The sequence below is a fragment of the Simochromis diagramma genome, unplaced genomic scaffold (genome assembly GCF_900408965.1).
Source record: "Simochromis diagramma unplaced genomic scaffold, fSimDia1.1 OVJJ01000321.1, whole genome shotgun sequence".
Lineage (NCBI taxonomy): Eukaryota > Metazoa > Chordata > Actinopteri > Cichliformes > Cichlidae > Simochromis > Simochromis diagramma.
In genome coordinates, this window is record NW_024386772.1 from 16,183,160 (window position 1) to 16,200,027 (window position 16,868).

At 39.9% G+C, this 16,868-nt stretch overlaps 1 protein-coding gene across 1 annotated transcript; it reads right to left on the reverse strand.

Annotated features, from left to right (window-relative positions):
* Positions 1–8,830: 8,830 nt before the first annotated feature.
* Positions 8,831–14,494, reverse strand: LOC120747053 (somatostatin receptor type 5-like). The gene is made up of 4 exons (XM_040052640.1): positions 14,195–14,494; positions 11,925–12,627; positions 11,478–11,816; positions 8,831–10,237 (listed from the first exon to the last, which is right to left on the reverse strand). Exons 2-4 carry the CDS (start codon positions 12,588–12,590, stop codon positions 10,163–10,165), a joined length of 1,080 nt encoding a protein of 359 aa, XP_039908574.1. The 5' UTR covers positions 12,591–12,627; positions 14,195–14,494; the 3' UTR covers positions 8,831–10,162.
* Between the last annotated feature and the right edge of the window lie 2,374 nt (positions 14,495–16,868).

Below are 16,868 nucleotides of genomic sequence, written 5' to 3' on the forward strand. Positions count from 1 at the left end.
AACGCAAAGAAGGGAGAGAATGGAGACAATAAAAGTTCTTATGGCAGATCAATCTTTGTTTGATGTTGGGTTAAAAAAAAAAAGGTAAGCGATAGAACAAATGAAGTGCTTGATGGTAACTTCCAAGCATGGCGAAGGAAGTGTGATGAGATTTTGCAAGCCACACCATACCCTGTAAACTCCACCGAATTTGACCCAGTGTGTTTCTATAACATCACAATGACTCAAGTGTAGCTCTAATGTGTTTAGAGAAGGAGTCTATAACAGCGTTTCCATTTGATTTTGACCGATCAGCTGCAGAAACATCTTGAAGTAGTGCCAAACAAACCCTACTTGTGGCAGGTCAGAGGTCTGCCAGACTGTTATTGCTGCAAACGGAATATTTTATGACAGGCGTAAGAATGTTGATGTGCATGGATCACATTACATCTGTGTGCAGTTTCTAAGCGAGGAAACATGATTGTGCTTTACTTTGGTAGTATTCTTTTTTACTTTGCAGCACCCCTGCAGCGCTGGCAACATTTGCTTTTGGAAAGGATCTTCTGGAAGCTCTCCTTGAAGTTTTTACTGAGGAAAGCATAAAGACCTGGTTTTGACAGGAGCTGACATACAGTGGAGCAAAAAAGTATTTGGCAGCCACCGACTTTGCAAGTTGTCCCACTTAAAAAGATGAGAGGTCTGTAATTTTCAGCATAAGTTCACTTCAACTGTGAAAGACAGAACATAAAAATGAAATCCAGGATATCACATTGAATGATTTTTAAAGAATTTATTTGTATAATAGTGCAGAAAATAAGTAAACATACAAGCAAGAATTCTGGCACTCACAGACCTGTTACTTCTTCTTTAAGAAGCTCTTCTATCCTCCACTCATTACCTGCATTAATGGATTCTGTTTGAACTTGATATCTGTATAAAGGAGACCTGTCCACAACCTCAAACAGTCAGACTTTATCCTCCATCATGGCCAAGACCAGAGAGCTGTCTAAGGACACCAGGGACAAGATTGTACACCTGCACAAGACTTGGATGAGCCAGTCTACAACAGGCAAGCAGCTTGGTGAGAAGAGATCGACTGTTGGAGCAGTTATTAGAAAATGGAACAAACTCACAATCTCCCTCAACTTGGAGCTCCATGCAAGATGTCACCTCGTGGGGTACAAATGATCTTGAGAACTGTGAGGAAACAGCCCAAAATTACACAGGTGGGACTGGTCAATGACCTGAAGAGAGCTGGGAACACAGTAACAAAGTTTACTATTAGTAACACACTATATCGTCATGGCATAAAATCCTGCAGCACTTGAAACGTTCCCGTGCTTAAGACACCACACGTCCAGGCCCATCTAAAGTTTACCAGAGACCATCTGGATGATCCAGAGGAGGACTGGGAGTATGTCACGTGGTCAGATAAAACTAAAATAAAAGTCTTTGGTATAAATGCCACTCGCTGTGTTTGGGAATGCTGAGTTGCATCCCAAGAACACCATACCCACTGTGAAGCATAGGGGTGGAAACATGCTTTGGGGCTGCTTTTCTGCAAAGGCAGGAACACTGATCTGCAATAAGGAAAGGATGAATGGGGCCATGTATCGTGAGATTTTTGGTAAAATCCTCCTTCCATCAGTGAGAGCACTGAAGGTGAAAAGCGGCTGGATCTTCCAGCATGAGAATGATCCCAAACACACCACCCAGGCAACATAGGAGTGGCTACGTAAAAAGCATTTCTAGATTTTGGAGTGGCCTAGCTAGTATCCAGACGTCAACCCAATAGAGAATCTGTGGAGGGAGTTGAAAGTCTGTGTTGCCCAGCGACAGCCCACATCATGGCTCTTGAGCAGATCTGCATGACAGAATGGGCCAAAATACCAGCTGCAGTGTGTGCAAACCTGGTGAAGACCTACAGGAAATGTCTAATTGCCAACCAAGGTTATATTACAAAGTACTGAGGTCAACTTTTGTTATTGACCAAATACTTATTTTCTACACCATTATGCAAATAAATTCTTTAAAAATCATTCAATGTGATATCCTGGATTTCTTTTTAACATTCTGTCTCTCACTGTTGAAGTGAACCTATGCTGAAAATTGCAAACCTCTCTCATCTTTTTAAGTGGGACAACTTGCACGATTGGCGGCTGTCAAATATTTTTTGTCCCACTGTAGGTGAGGATGGCCATGGAAAAGTTGATATCTATTCTTTTTTCAGGGATGATATGAATCATGTTGACAATGCTGAAAGTAAAAAAAAATACAAATCAAAAAAGTACAAACACCAGCACAAAAGTCACCACCAGGAGTGTCACCTTACACTTAGATCTAATCTGCCTAGTCAAGCCTGTATGTGCACACGCTGAGCTCACCTGAAAGTAAAATTTTAACACGAAAGTTTAATGAGGGCAGAATTTCAGTGGAAAAATCATTTTTGAACAACTCAGTCTATGCTACTTGTTATCTTCGCCAACTTTGGTTTTAACACTGCAAAGAGGATAAACGATGAATAGGACGTGATCGATGCTCATCAGTGTCAGGGAAAGGGTGGAGGTGAACTGGCTCATAGCAGTCATGCTGATCTTGCAGATGCGACTCGAAATGGCCAATAGGAAAGCACGCTATTGGTCCTTATGAAGAGAATCCCCAGAATGTAGAGTTCAGGATGTAAATGTTGGTTGCTGTGTTCATTTTTGCATATCGGGCCATCACGTAGATGGCCAGTGTGTTACCCAGAAAACCCACGATGAAGACGATGGTGTGGATGATGATGATGACCTAAACGGTAGCAGTATACAGCAGGTGTTTGAGAAACTGTCAGGAGTAAAGCTATAAGTGGAAGAGATGCTGACGTTCTCAGATATCCCACTGTAGTCCTCGATTTCACCTCCGCTGAGGTCATGCCAGAAAAAGTCTCAAAAGAGAAAATGACAGAGTTGTACAATTATTATACCACAAACGTAAATCATCCCATAAAATGTTTTCACAGCAGGAATTTATCTGCTGCAGATGCATTTGCAGTGCTGTTAACAGTCTGTGTGTCACGGCTGGGGCAGCAGTCGTGTGGTGGAATGAATGAGGACCCAAGATGCAGATGGCAGTGGAGATGCGAGTGGAGATTTATTTACAGTGAAAATAACAAAGGTGGGGGCAGAACTGAACATAACCCTAAACTGGGAAAAACTAACAAACAAACCTGAAAAACATAAGGACAGCGGGAGATGTACAGAGGTGGCAGATGAAGAATGCTGGGCAGAGAGAGATGTGGAAAAATACAGAGTAAATGTTGAGTAACACACAAGACTCACAGAGAAACACAGACAACACAACGAGGAGCACAGGCAGACACGCAGTATAAATACACACACCAGGTAATTAGGAAATGGCACACAGGAGGGGACACAGCTGGAACTAATGGGCATAACGAGACACAAACCTACAAAGTAAAACAGGAAACTCAGACTGTTTTACGAACAGAACACGGAGGAAGGACACAGGTAGGGATAATAGAACACTAAACACACAACTCAAACCCTAAGAACAAAAACAAAACGGCAGAAACTGGAAAATAATAACAATAAACTCAAAACACTGGGTCAACGACCCAGGATCATGACACTGTGTGCTTTCTATGAGGGCATACATGAAGTCTGCATACATGACAGTCACTCTCTAGCTGTAAATGTACCTGAATATTATTAATGCTACTTGCACACTGGTGCACATGATAGAGAGTAAAGTTCCTTTTGTGCACCTCTGCTGCTGCAGTGCATATATGAAAAGAGCTATAGTTTATTATATTGTGGAGGATTTACTATTCTGTAAGTTTCTGCTTTAGGAACTCCATTTTTGCTGCCCTTTGGATCACACAGAATTACCTGATGTAGAGAGCGCCGATTTCCTCATATTTACCAGGAGAAACTCTCCTGTGAATTGTTTGGGCATGTGGCCAACATGCTATTTCTTTTAATGGGAGGCTGCGCTTTGGAAGAGGATGACATTAGTTGAGCAGGCTTTGTGTGCTGCTACTGTCACTGGATTAGATTTCCATAATAGAATAACAGAGAGAATAAGACAACTAAGTGGCAAGTAACCCCTGTTGAAAGATGAACCATCTGGCATCCCATTCTGCAATATTGAACACTGAACAGGAGGAAATGCACATGAAGAATCCTGAATGCGCACAGGATCACTGCTGTTCACATCTTTTCCCTGCTGCCATCAAAAAAATGACCACTTTATCATGTCCTGTGTAACTGAACAGGCAGCATTCACCGTGTTCAGCACAAGTGTTAAGTCTTTTAACACAACTGTTCTGCATGCAAAAGGATGACAAAATAATCAAAACATTTTATTAAGAAGAGTTTATCATTTGCATTCTTTACTTCAGCTTATAAAAAACACTAGATGGAAAGTTCGTTTGAAGTCAAAGCAAGCGAGGGAACTTAGATCTCTGCAGGAATATTTCGTCCAAGCATGTTTGAGGTGCAATACCCAAATCAAATAATTCAGACTTGGAGTACCAAATGTTAAAAATGAGCACATATTCTAGTCACAGACAAAGAAAAACAGATAAATAATTTAACCAATCTTTAAGATATATTTAGATTTGGAGTATTCTCTGGACAGAAGACGGGAACGTATTCAAAGGTCAGGAGAGGTTGACAAAGAAAAAGTGGAAAAGTCAGGGAGACGAAAAAGTAGACAGGAGTAATGGGAGACTAGGTGTACGACAAAGAGGGAAGTGGCAAATGGAAAGGAAAAGACTTGTAGTCATTTGTCTGTGAAGCTGGACACTAAGGCAGGACAGAAGGACTTGTACTGACTGGGTAGGCATAGAATGAGGTATGAAGGATGTGCAGCAGGTCAGGGTGATTAAGCACAGCAATGGAAATGTACTAATGAGTTAAGAGAGGCTGTTGAGAAGGTGGAAAGAGTCCTTTGATGAGCCTATGAATAAAGAAAATGTCAGAGAAAGGAAGATAGATGTAGGAAAGTTAGTGAATTAGGAAATGCACAGCATTAGTGAGGAGGAAGTGAGGGCAGCTATGAAGAAGATGGAGAGTGGAAAGGTAGTTAGTCCAGATAACATACCAGGGGAAGTGTGGAAATGTTTAGGAGAGAAGAAATATAGAGATCCACCCTTTTAGATCCAATTAAAATCAAATCATTTAAAAAGATTCTCTGGAAAAGAGTAGAATCTTGAAACAGAGCTTATTAAATAGTCATATGAACAGCAAAACAGTACATTACAATACACCGAACAACAAGACGACACATAGCAAAGCAAGCAAAGACAGAGACAGGAAAAAGCTGGTGGGGGTATATCTGACCTGTCTTTTATAGGGCCCGTACCCTCTCCTTATCGTTCTTCATCATCTTTTAGTACTTTTGACAGTTTCAGGGCCAAAGTGAGTTCAAAAGCTTTTCTTCTCCCCGTAGATCCTAAATCTTGCTAACGAGGGTTTTTTACAACTTTGGGCTGTTTGGACTATCTGTATGTCATAACCTGCCACCACGGTCCATAAAACTGTCAGAAGTTACATAGTAGCTTTACTTGTTAAATTCCAGAGCAAACGATGTGCATCAACAGGCTCTCATGCAACATGTGGCACAGCCTCATGACTCATTCCACTAGTGGGCACACCTATGATACAAATGTGGACAATACTTTACCTAAATTAATGGGTCTTATACACTTTGATAATACAAGATAGATGCTTAGCATGGTAATTCTGTTATATAACACACTCCAGCATGGATATCCAGTGTGTACAAGCCTCATCAAAAACAGACATGATTTTATAATATGTATCCTGAAAAAAAATCCACAACAAAATCATGCCTGTTTTTAATAAAATGCTGTCTGAGTGCCCAAAGATCACAGAAATCTATACTGATTTTTGACCTTGTCTTGAATCTTTTCACAATATTATCCAATTCAACTCAATTGTATTTATACAGCATCAAATCACAACAGCAGTCACCTCAAGGTGCTTTATATTGTAAGGTAGACTCAACAATAATACACAGTGTTGGGAAGGTTACTTTTAAAATGTATCATACATCAGATTACAGAACACACGGCCCAAAATGTAGCTTGTAACGTATTCCGTTAAGTTACTTAACGGTAACTTAAAGGTAACTATTAGCTGAGGTTAATTCATAGACCCCAGACTGTTAGACTTGATAGATACCATTAACAACCTCCTAGCTGCAAATAATCATGTGCCATTCTGAAAGCAATACCTTTCAGAATGGCACATGATTATTTGCAGCTAGGAGGTTGTAATGCAGTCTTCAGTAATAGTAATAAATTGCACAGCAATAGTACATTGAAGAAACAAGGTAGTTGCAGTAGGTCAATGCTAGTTTCTTTTTTTTTTTTAATTATTATTATTTAAAGAACTGGCATCCAGATGTTTCTTTAGGTTGGAGTCTTTTGACACCGAGAGCAGCTTGGTTGCTGGCAAACAGAGTTTGCATTGCACAGTCAGATTTCTTGACAGAGCCTCTTATTGCTTGTTTTGTTTGGGTTTCCAGCAATGTGTGGAATTACCAAAATTAGAGCGGGGATAGCCCAACACATGAAGCAGGAAAAGACCGCTGTGTAATCCATTTATTTCAACAAAGTAACTGGATTCTAATTATCACCTATTTAAGCAGTAACTGTAACAGAATACAGTTACCCATATTTTGTATTTTGAATACATAACGCCGGTACATGTATTCCGTTACTCCCTAACACTCATAATACATACAGAGAAAAACATAACAATCATATGACCCTCTATGAGCAAGCTCAGGGAGGGGCGGGGCCATCTGCCACAACCGGTTGGGTTGGGGTGAGGAGAGGAAGACAGTGTTGTCAATTTTATGTTCAGGGACATTATTCTGAAAGTCATTACGCAATTTAGAAATGAATTATTATTATTATTATTATTATTAATAATAATAATAATAATAATAATAATAATAATAATAGTAATAATAGTAATAATAATTCATTTTTTCAGATTGGTGACTGTTAATTTTTACATTTTCTCTGCCTCTCAAAGAAGCGCTTTTTATACCCCATCATATTCCTAAGTTGACATGTTATCAATTAACCCAACAACCTCCAGCTGTTTCTTTTTAGTACCTCTTAGAGGTCCAGTCTTTTTCAAAATGAGCTAATATTTCCACAAAATATGAAAATGTCTCAAACTAAACATCTGATACATTTTCTATGCAAATCAATCCTCTCTGTTTGTATTTACACTTTAGTCAGAGTCTTAATTTTTTTTGGAACTGGGGTTTGATGCAAAGCTTCACTGAAACATGGTCCAAAACACAGAAGTGACATGCAGCCCGCAGTATGCTGTTGAGAAAACAAACACTTCCATCACCCATTCCCTTCAGGTTGCACTGGGACTGACATTTTTCCAAGTCTTAAAAACCACTTTAAATGTTCATATTAATGGCTGAATAATTAGAATTTAGAATATCAACCTTTCTGATATTATTTTTGCTTTTGCATGATTTTCTTACACTTCTTAGATTGACAGAGAATAAAATTCTTTGCTTTCCTGAAACGATGAGACGGTTTTTTAGCACCTTTGACACCCTGTCAGTGTTAATGTGGGGATATTATGTGGTTGTTAATGTCATTGCGTCTTTGTATGTGAAAACCCTGCCCAACATTTGTATAATCCTCCTTCCTGTTAAACATAAAATACACTTTCAACAGGTTTAAGCTGCTGAAAACATTCTTAGGAGATTTTGGTCCATATTGACATGACATCCAAAGGTGCTTATTGTCAACTTCAAGACACTGGTTTGAGGTGGTTTGATCTTTATGACATGGTGTGTCATCCTGCTGGAAGCAGCCATCAAAAGACTGGTACATTGCAGTCATGAAGTGGTCAGCATTAATACTCATGTAGGCTTTGGTGTTTAAAATTCTCAGTGAGCTAATATCCCCTCTACTATTACACCACGACCACCACCAGCCTGAACTGTAAAAACAAGGTAGGATGGAACCATGTTTATTGTTTATGCCAAAAGTCGCAGTAGAAACTCATCAGACCAGACAATCTTAAAATCTTCTGTTATCCAGTTTTGGACTGTAGACTCAGTTTGCTGTTCTTAGCTGAAAAGACCTGGCACCTAGCATGGTCTGCTAGGTGCTGCTGTAGACCATCTGTTGATGGTGTTTTGCATACCTTTGGTGCAATGAGTTATTTGAGTTACCATTACCTCTCACAACAACAAGCCTGCTTTCTCTTTCTCTGACCATTCTCTGTTAAGCTTGGAGATGGTTATGTGGGAAAGTCCCAGCAGTTTCTGGAATACTCAGTTGGTGGCTGTCTGGTACCAACAACTGCAGTACATTCAAAGTCACCTTTCTTCCTCATTCTGATGCTCGGTTTGAACTTCAGCAGGTTATCTTGCATGTTTATGTGTCTAAATCCACTGAACTGCTGCAGTGTGATTGCCTAATTAGATAATTGTGTTAAGGAATTTAGCAGGTGAACAGGTGTGCCTGCCAAGAGGCCCAGTGAATGCACATATCACAACTGTGCACTTATAATACATCCTGCTGTGTGTCAGCCCCATTCCATATCTACAAATTGGAGAATATAAAAACATGTTGCTACTTTAGAAATATTAGATACTTTGTTTTGATGTATGCATTTTATATGTCTAACAGCTCTCATACCAGTGTTTACTTACTATTTGACCATTTTCCTTCATAAGAAAAATGAGACAGCTACTCCCCTTTTACTACTCCTACTACTTTTATGAATGGAAGGAATAATGCATAAAAATATTAACATTTACTATCAGATTCAATGGGAACGTGCTGAAACATACATCTGCTTTTATTTAAAAAAAACATAAAATCACAGTTAGTGGAATAAATGTACATATAATGCAACTTTGTAATATATTGTACAATTAATTTTGTTTAGTTAGTTACTGTTCTTACTGTCTTGCAGCAACTGTGGAGATGCAGAGTAACAGACGTCATCGTTTATTAATGGTCAAAGTAGCTTCACTATTTTTTTCCTTCGTATAGGTGACCCATATACAACACATTTAACTTTCATATGCATAACAAACTCAAATTCACTCGTCTTTTCATAATTCACAGTGCTTTGAACACAAAAAAAATTCCCTTGTTCCTTTCTCACCTGTAAGGCTTTCACAAGTCCATCTGGATTTTTAACCAAGCTCAAAGTCACGACTGGTCACATGCTTTTTGCTTGACTCATGTTACAAATATAAGACGGGTAAGTGCTGCTCAGCAGGTTTGTCCACCAGGTTGAGAATGCTGCTTTACTTCACCGTGTTGTCCACTCCAGTCTGTCAGACTGACTTTAATATGTCCCAAAAAACCTGTCACATGAAAATCCACCGTAACAGTCATGACCATTCAGCCAGCTTTACATCAATCAACAAGACAGTCACGAGTCTAGTAACAGCAGTACAAACCGAATACTGTAAATTCACAAATTAAAGAACGAACAGTGTCTGAGATAAAGCGGTACAATAGGAGCCCGGGTCAAAGATGGCGTGAATGTAAGGCTAATACCTGATACATGAATATACGTTCAATCTAACGTCATTAAAATGTATACCGGTATTTCCACAGAACTGATTAACTACTTTGTTATACACAGTTTATTTCTAAAGGAATGCTTTCACTTTTCAAAAAAAATTAACCTAATTTTCTTTTAAGCTGAGCACTAAAAGACCCCTCTTGTTTTTATCACAGTTACTTCAACACAGAAAAGAGTATGATAGTTGTTTAGTCCCAAATGCGCTCAGTAAGGTAAAGTCAGTACTTTCACTGAAATGCACATTTGACTGAATTAACAGCTAACAGCACCATGACAAGCTAATAGAGGTGAGAAAGCATGGGGTCTAATAATGCAAATTGAAAATTTTCAGCATTTTGTAATCCGATGACGTTTTCTACGTCATCATGACATAAACTTATGCCTTGTATAACACAGTCAGTCTAGTACAAAGTCCATAAAAAATATGCTGCAATGACTTCTTTTTACTCCTTTGAATGTTCCACTCAGGAAGAAATGATCATTAATAAAGGCAGGTTATTAAATGACAAGGGAGGAAAGCATCCAGGTTCCATGTGGTATCAAAACAGTACATAGTGGATCAGCAGTCATTGGCCATTCACCACATTTTTTGTATTGAGAGGCTCACTGTGAGCGGTCCTGAGATCCTTCAGCTGGACGGACTATGGAGACAAAAGCAGGCACAATACTGGATTAGAGATGCAGTAAATGCAGCAATGGAAAACATAAACATATAGATCTGGATCTGGGTAAGTATTATTACAATTTTCAGACTTATTCAAAAGTACAAGCTGATATTTGCAATTCAGAGACAGGAAGGCATTTAGTTGTGTTGACACATTCACATGCGCTAAAAAAAGTGCTCAGAAGTTTAGTGTTTCTAGGAAATGCCATTATTTTGAAAGATCTCAACACATATCTGGGCAGGAATGCAGAGGCATATTTTCAGAACCAATCTGTATTCCAGTGAAGGATTGCGTTACTCAATAATATTTCCACTTAATTTTAGCTTGTTTAAAGTGTAACTGATCATTAGACTAACCCTCAAATAAGCCTCTTCAACTTCTTCTTACTCAATGAAATAGAGATATAACGCTTGTTATGAGCTAGCTCTAACCAGACTAGAAATACAAGTGGAGGGTAAGGGTTCACGGGTAACCAAGAGAACAACATCAATATCTCCACTTTGAAGAAACATGCCTCACAAGTTCAGATGAAATGGTACCTGCATGAAAAATGCCCGAGTGTCAATGGTAAACATGTGTTTCTTGGCCTTTCTTGGATTCTGGCCTTCGAAGCAGAGTTGGCAGAAAAGCCACATCAATTAAAAGGAACTGCTTGAGACGCACAAATGTACACAATGTGCAGATGAAGACTGTGAAAATTGCTTGTTTCAGGGCTGTTGTGAGTGTTTTATATATGTTGAGAAAAGAAAAAGAAAGGAAAAGAAAATTACCCATTTTTCTTTGCTAATCCAATTCATGGCTGCATGTGCCATGGGAGGTAGACCCTGGATAGGTTGCAGGACCAATACAGAAAGACAGATAACCATTCATGTTCACATTTACACCTGCAGCCAATTTATAAAAGCCAATTGTCCTTGCATGCATGTTTTTGCACTGTGGGAGGAAGCTGGAGTATGTGGAGAGCAACCACGTAGGCACAGTGAGAACATGCACGGATTTAACACCCAGGACCGTCTAGTGCTAACCAGCCAATGCAACCTGTAAGCTGCGGACAATAACCTAAAATACAGCTGTAATCTATGCAAAAACTTTGCACCTAATTGGATCAATAAAAAGGGTTAGGTGACCCCCCTGCCGCCACCACCCCTTCAAGTGTTTACTGTTCCTATTAAAACTTTGCACAAATGCTGTATGAGAAAACAGGATATTGGTTTACCTTGGTATCATTCTGTCTACCCTGCAGCACCTGTGCAGCTCTGGCAACATTTGCTTTCTGAAAGCAGAGCACTTTCTGGAAGCTCTCTTTGAAGTTTTTGGAGAGGAAAGCATAAAGAAACGGGTTGGCACAGGAGTTGACGTAGGTGAGGATGACCACGGAAAAGTAGATGTCCATACTGTGCTCAGGGATGATATGAATCAGGTTGACAATGTTGGTGGTGTAAAAGGGAAGCCAACAAAGTACAAAGACCAGCACGATGATGACCACCATGCGTGTCACCTTGCGCTCGGATTTGCGCCGCTTAGTCAGGCCTGCACGTTCACGTGCTGACCTCACCTGAAAAGGAAAATTAAAAGAAAGTTTTAATGAGAGCGTGAGAGCAGAATCTCAGCAGAATAACAAAAAAATATATTAGCTAAGTCACAGTTTTATTTGTCACTTTACCTTAATGACAATGAAGAGGTAGCAGAGGCAGACAACAATCAGAGGACCAAAGAAGCTCAGGATAGAGGTGTAGAGGATGAAGACAGCAGACCACACATCATGTGGTTCAGGCCAGCTCATGTTGCAGGTCTTAAAGTCCTCCTGTACACTTGAGAAGATGATGACTGGCAGAACAATCAGGAATGACACAACCCAGACTATGCAACTAGTTATCTTCGCCAACCTTGGTTTCCGCCATTTAACACTGCGAACAGGATAAACCACGAAAAGGAAGCGATCGATGCTCATCAGTGTCAGGGAAAAGGTGGATGCAAACTGGCTCATAGCATCAGCAGTCATGCTGATCTTGCAGACAGCTTCTCCAAATGGCCAATAGGAAAGCACGCTATTGGTCCCTATGAAGGGAATCCCCAGAATGTAGAGTTCATCCGCCACAGCTAAGTTCAGGATGTAAATGTTGGTTGCTGTGTTCATTTTTGCATAGCGGGCCATCACGTAGATGGCCAGTGTGTTACCCAGAAAACCCACGATGAAGACGATGGTGTGGATGATGACGATGACCTTGTTAAACGGTAGCAGCATGGTGGTGTTTGAGAAACTGTCTGCAGTAAAGTTGTAAGTGGAAGAGATGCTGACATTCTCAAATATCCCACTGTAGTCCTCCATCTTCAAGGAGGTAGAGCTGATGTCCACTGGAGTTATGCTAGAAAAAGTCACAAAAGAGAAAAAGACAGAGTTGTACAATTATTATACCACAAACCTAAATCACCCCGTAAATGTTTTCACTGCTGCAAATGCATTTGCAGTGCTGTTAACAATCTGTGTGCTTTATATGAGGATGTTATCTGGATAGAGAGTTCAGAAGTCTGCATACATGACAGTCACTCTCTAGCCATAAATGTACCAGAATATTATTAATGCTACTTGCACACTGGTGCACACTGACACGGTAGTGAGTAAAGTTCTGTTTGTGCACCTCTGCTGCTGCAGTGCATATATGAAAAGACCTATAGTTTATTATATTGTGGAAGATTTACTATTCTGTAGGTTTCTGCTTTAGGAACTCCATTTTTGCTGCCCTTTGGATCACAGAGAATCAGCAACATATGGGGAGAGCACCGATTTCCTCATATTTACCAGGAGAAACTCTCCAGTGAATACTCTGAGTGAAAGAGAGAGTAAAGAAAATGCCTCCCAAGGCTCTTTAGTTCACTTCTTCTCACATATGCTCACTGCTGCAATCAAAACAGTTGCCACTTCACCAGAACAGGCAGCAGTGATCATCATTTTATGTGTTTGTGGCCAGGGTCATGATAATCTATATTGCATTTTCACAGATCTAGGAGGATTCTTCCCTTTGGTTTAAACCCCCCCCCCCAAACTTTAAGTGAGATTTTTTTAATGTATATTTGTTTGAGGCGCTAAACTAAACCAAAACAATGTAATTCAAATGAGAGATATTTTCAAAAACTGGTACAGATGCAAAGCTCAAAGCAAAACTGCAGACTAACTTCAGCTGAACCAATTCATCAGACATAAAGAGAGTAAAAAGTGGCAAAAACAATCAACTTTCTTCTCGTAATTACAGCTTCTACCTTTTTTTTTTTAATGTTGTTGTTGCTGTTAAAAACACCCCAGAACCTTCAAACTGGTATTCTGTTTCATGTTGGCATCTCAAAGTTGCCCCCAGGCGCCATAAACGTGTCACACGATGTAAAACAACAAAGAGTAATGATGGCAACGACCAAAGCAGCCAGCATTCTAATAGTTAATAATCCGCGCACTTATAGTAACTGCTCCTTCGGTAGCTCACTTAAATAATCTTATAACTGCCTGTTGTCGGGCGTTCCCAGCTGAAGCTGTGAAAATTTGTTGCACAAATAAATAGTGTGACGTAAATATTAACCGAAACACGCTGAAAAACACAGGAGTGACGCGCAGCCCGCAGTATAATGTTGAGAAAACAAAATATGTCCAGCCCCTGAGCCTTCAGGCTGCTTTAAGCTTGACATTTTTGTTTTCCACCATAGCCCCCAGTTAAGGGAGACAGTTTAACTGTTCATATTCATATTCAATAAACGGAATCAACTAAACTACTACTTTCATAAATAAAACTTCAAGGCTTCTTGAACATTTTTCTAAGCATGACAACGTATTTTTGCCCACTTTTGGTAAATATTAGTTAAACTATTAAAATACCTCTTCGAATATTCTTTAAACTCAGTCTAAGTTAACATGTAATTCATGTCCAAGCATTTGCTTCCACCAACCTGTGCGCTCCCGTGCGCCTCTCCACGACCCAGCGCGTCTTAGGCACTCATGCGCTTTTGGAAACGCCAACGCTCCTTTCACAATTTCTTTTAAACAGGAAGCATCTCACTTGACTTCTCATTTTGTGCCATCTTCCCGAAGTCTCCGTGGTCCAGTCTCCATAACCAGCCACGCCAAGACTGCTGTTATCTTCGCCTCCCCACGATTTTCCTCAAGCTTCTTCTAGAGAAGAAAACCCAGTGTGCGGAGAGATGCTCTCCTGCAATGATGAGAAGGTCTTGTAGTATCCACGACTCACTGTGAGTGTTAATGTGTGGGAAACTTCGTCCCGCCTTCGGATGAGGAAGCCCCACCCACGAGGTTAGTTGTTGGTATAAAAGCATGCATTACAGCCCTCCTTTCCTTTAATTTTTTACTGCACCGGCGATTTTTATTGCCACCCTTTAGGTTAATGATAACATGACACTTTTACCATTATTATGAAAATAGTGGAGGGAGATGGAGCAGTGCCAAGCTCCAGCCAGAGGAATAAATTACCTTGATGGTGGCCTTGGGCACCTGAGATATTAGAGCAAAAGGAAAAGGGAAGGAAAGTGGAAGGGAGGGTGAGGGTGCACTTTTGAGGAAGACATTTGATGATAATTGTGTGGGAAAGCTGCCTAATTTCAAGCAATTAGTTTCATGTTGTTGTCATCCAGGTCAGTGCAGCGTTAACACACACACACACACACACACACACACACACACACACACACACACACACACACACACACACACACACACACATGCAGGCAGAGTGCGCTTGCAGAGGCACACTCACACAATGCCCCGCTCATGTCATTAGTGTCATGTCTGTATCAGGCTAAAACACCACAGAGGGACATCAGTGACTTCTCACAGTTTGAAAGGTCCAGTTCACTGGTTCAAACCAGATCAACTGTTTATAAGTAAACACTGCCGGACAGGTGTGCACAGAGGCTTGCCCTGAAGGGACAGGTGGTGTGTAGGGGCATTTAGGATACCAGGATAATGATAAGGCTCATTTATACTAAGCTCTCACCAATGCAGGCTCATGGGTTCAAATTTTATACAGCCAACGTTTTTGTTTTTGTTTTTGTTTAGTTTTTCCAGAACTAAAGAGCTTCACAAATGCTTTTCACTTTATAGAAGACTAAACAAATGAAAAGTTGCTAAACTGGTCTGTAACTATTAACAGCAGGACTATTAAAGAGGAGCTCAAATACAGTTTAGATGTCTAAACTGTGGCTCCAGCCAAAATCTGGTGCAGTGAAGGTTAGAATAAAGTCAGCATACCAGACATTTCTAAACTTCTCCTCAGAGACTGCATCAGCTGCTAGAAGAAAACACCTGGATCTTTCATCCAGCTGCATTGTTCTTACTGAGGGATGCAGATTTATTCAGTCTTTTTGTCGAAGGAACGCTCTTTGCATTTCTTCTGTTCTTTATAAAACTGTGTAATAACTCTTCTTTCTGTGACAGGTGAACACGTAAGATTACACACATGTATTTCTGCATCATATGCAGACCAAATTTAATGCTAACCAAATAAACACACTATCATTTTGAACTATGGCAAACTGTTGTCATGTATTGAAACAAACCAAATTAACCCAGTTTACTATATGTTAAACTTTGACTCTCTCCTTCAAGGTCAATAGATTTGAAGGTCAAAATTATTATGATGTCATACAGAGCTGTTATAAACGGTGTTTCTTACTGCCATATTTTGTATTGACAACATATAAGCATGTAGAGAATGATATCTAGAGATTCTAAATATCACATTATAGGAGACATGATGTCACGTTTGACCTCTGACCTTCCAACATCTGTCATGCTATTCTTATGTCACTACACTACAAACTTCTTAGTGTATGTTTAAAGAGCACAAAGAAAACAAAATGAACATATACACAATACAGTACTACTGCTCAAAGAGTGAGCTGCCTTGGCAGTGGTTTGCACTCTCGTAGTGCTTCCTTTTTCATTTAATTTAATTTAATTGAGTTTTTTTGTATTATACATGTCATTTACTCATGAAAGCATCTTTTTTCCCTTCATTAAATGATGAATGATCTATGAATTAGCCTGCATGAGAAACATGAGAAAGCATTTTCTTTCATGAGTAAATTCACGGTCCAATAACGGCTTCATGTAGAAAATATAAAAATGTTGAAATGCAGTTGGAAGTGAAGCATAACAGCGGCTGTCATGCCCCCCTGCCTTTCTATATCAAGCCTTCTCTCTGTGGGCACTGAGATGATATCAGAGCGGTGTCTGTCACTGACTTTGTCTGGCCGACGGCAAAAAGCTGGCAGAGATCGATGAGAGAACTATCTCTAGGTAAATGGAGCGATACTTATGTGCTTGGAACTGGAGGAGCTCTTGACCCAGCTAAATCAATACTGAACCTCTGGTTATAAAGAGGAGACAGAGGGGATGAGTGAAAGAAAGAGGAAGACAGAAGAGAGAGATTAATCAGATGATGTCCAAAGTGGGGATTGTGTGTCTATGTGTTGACAGATCTATGTGTTTAACTCCCTCTAAAATCACCTTGGCAGAGCTAAAAACAGCTAAAATTCACAGAATCTGAAGTGAGCTAGCTATTTGGAGTGACCTTCTTGACATACAGCACCCAGGGGTAAGAGTTTT

Excerpts from the sequence above, each read along its gene's own strand:
- LOC120747053 (XM_040052640.1), bottom strand. The coding sequence starts at position 12,590 with ATGGAGGACTACAGTGGGATATTTGAGAATGTCAGCATCTCTTCCACT. Across the intron at positions 11,817-11,924 it reads ACCTCTTCATTGTCATTAAG|GTGAGGTCAGCACGTGAACG; the intron begins GTAAAGTGACAA and ends TTTCCTTTTCAG. Across the intron at positions 10,238-11,477 it reads GTAGACAGAATGATACCAAG|TCCGTCCAGCTGAAGGATCT; the intron begins GTAAACCAATAT and ends TTGTCTCCATAG.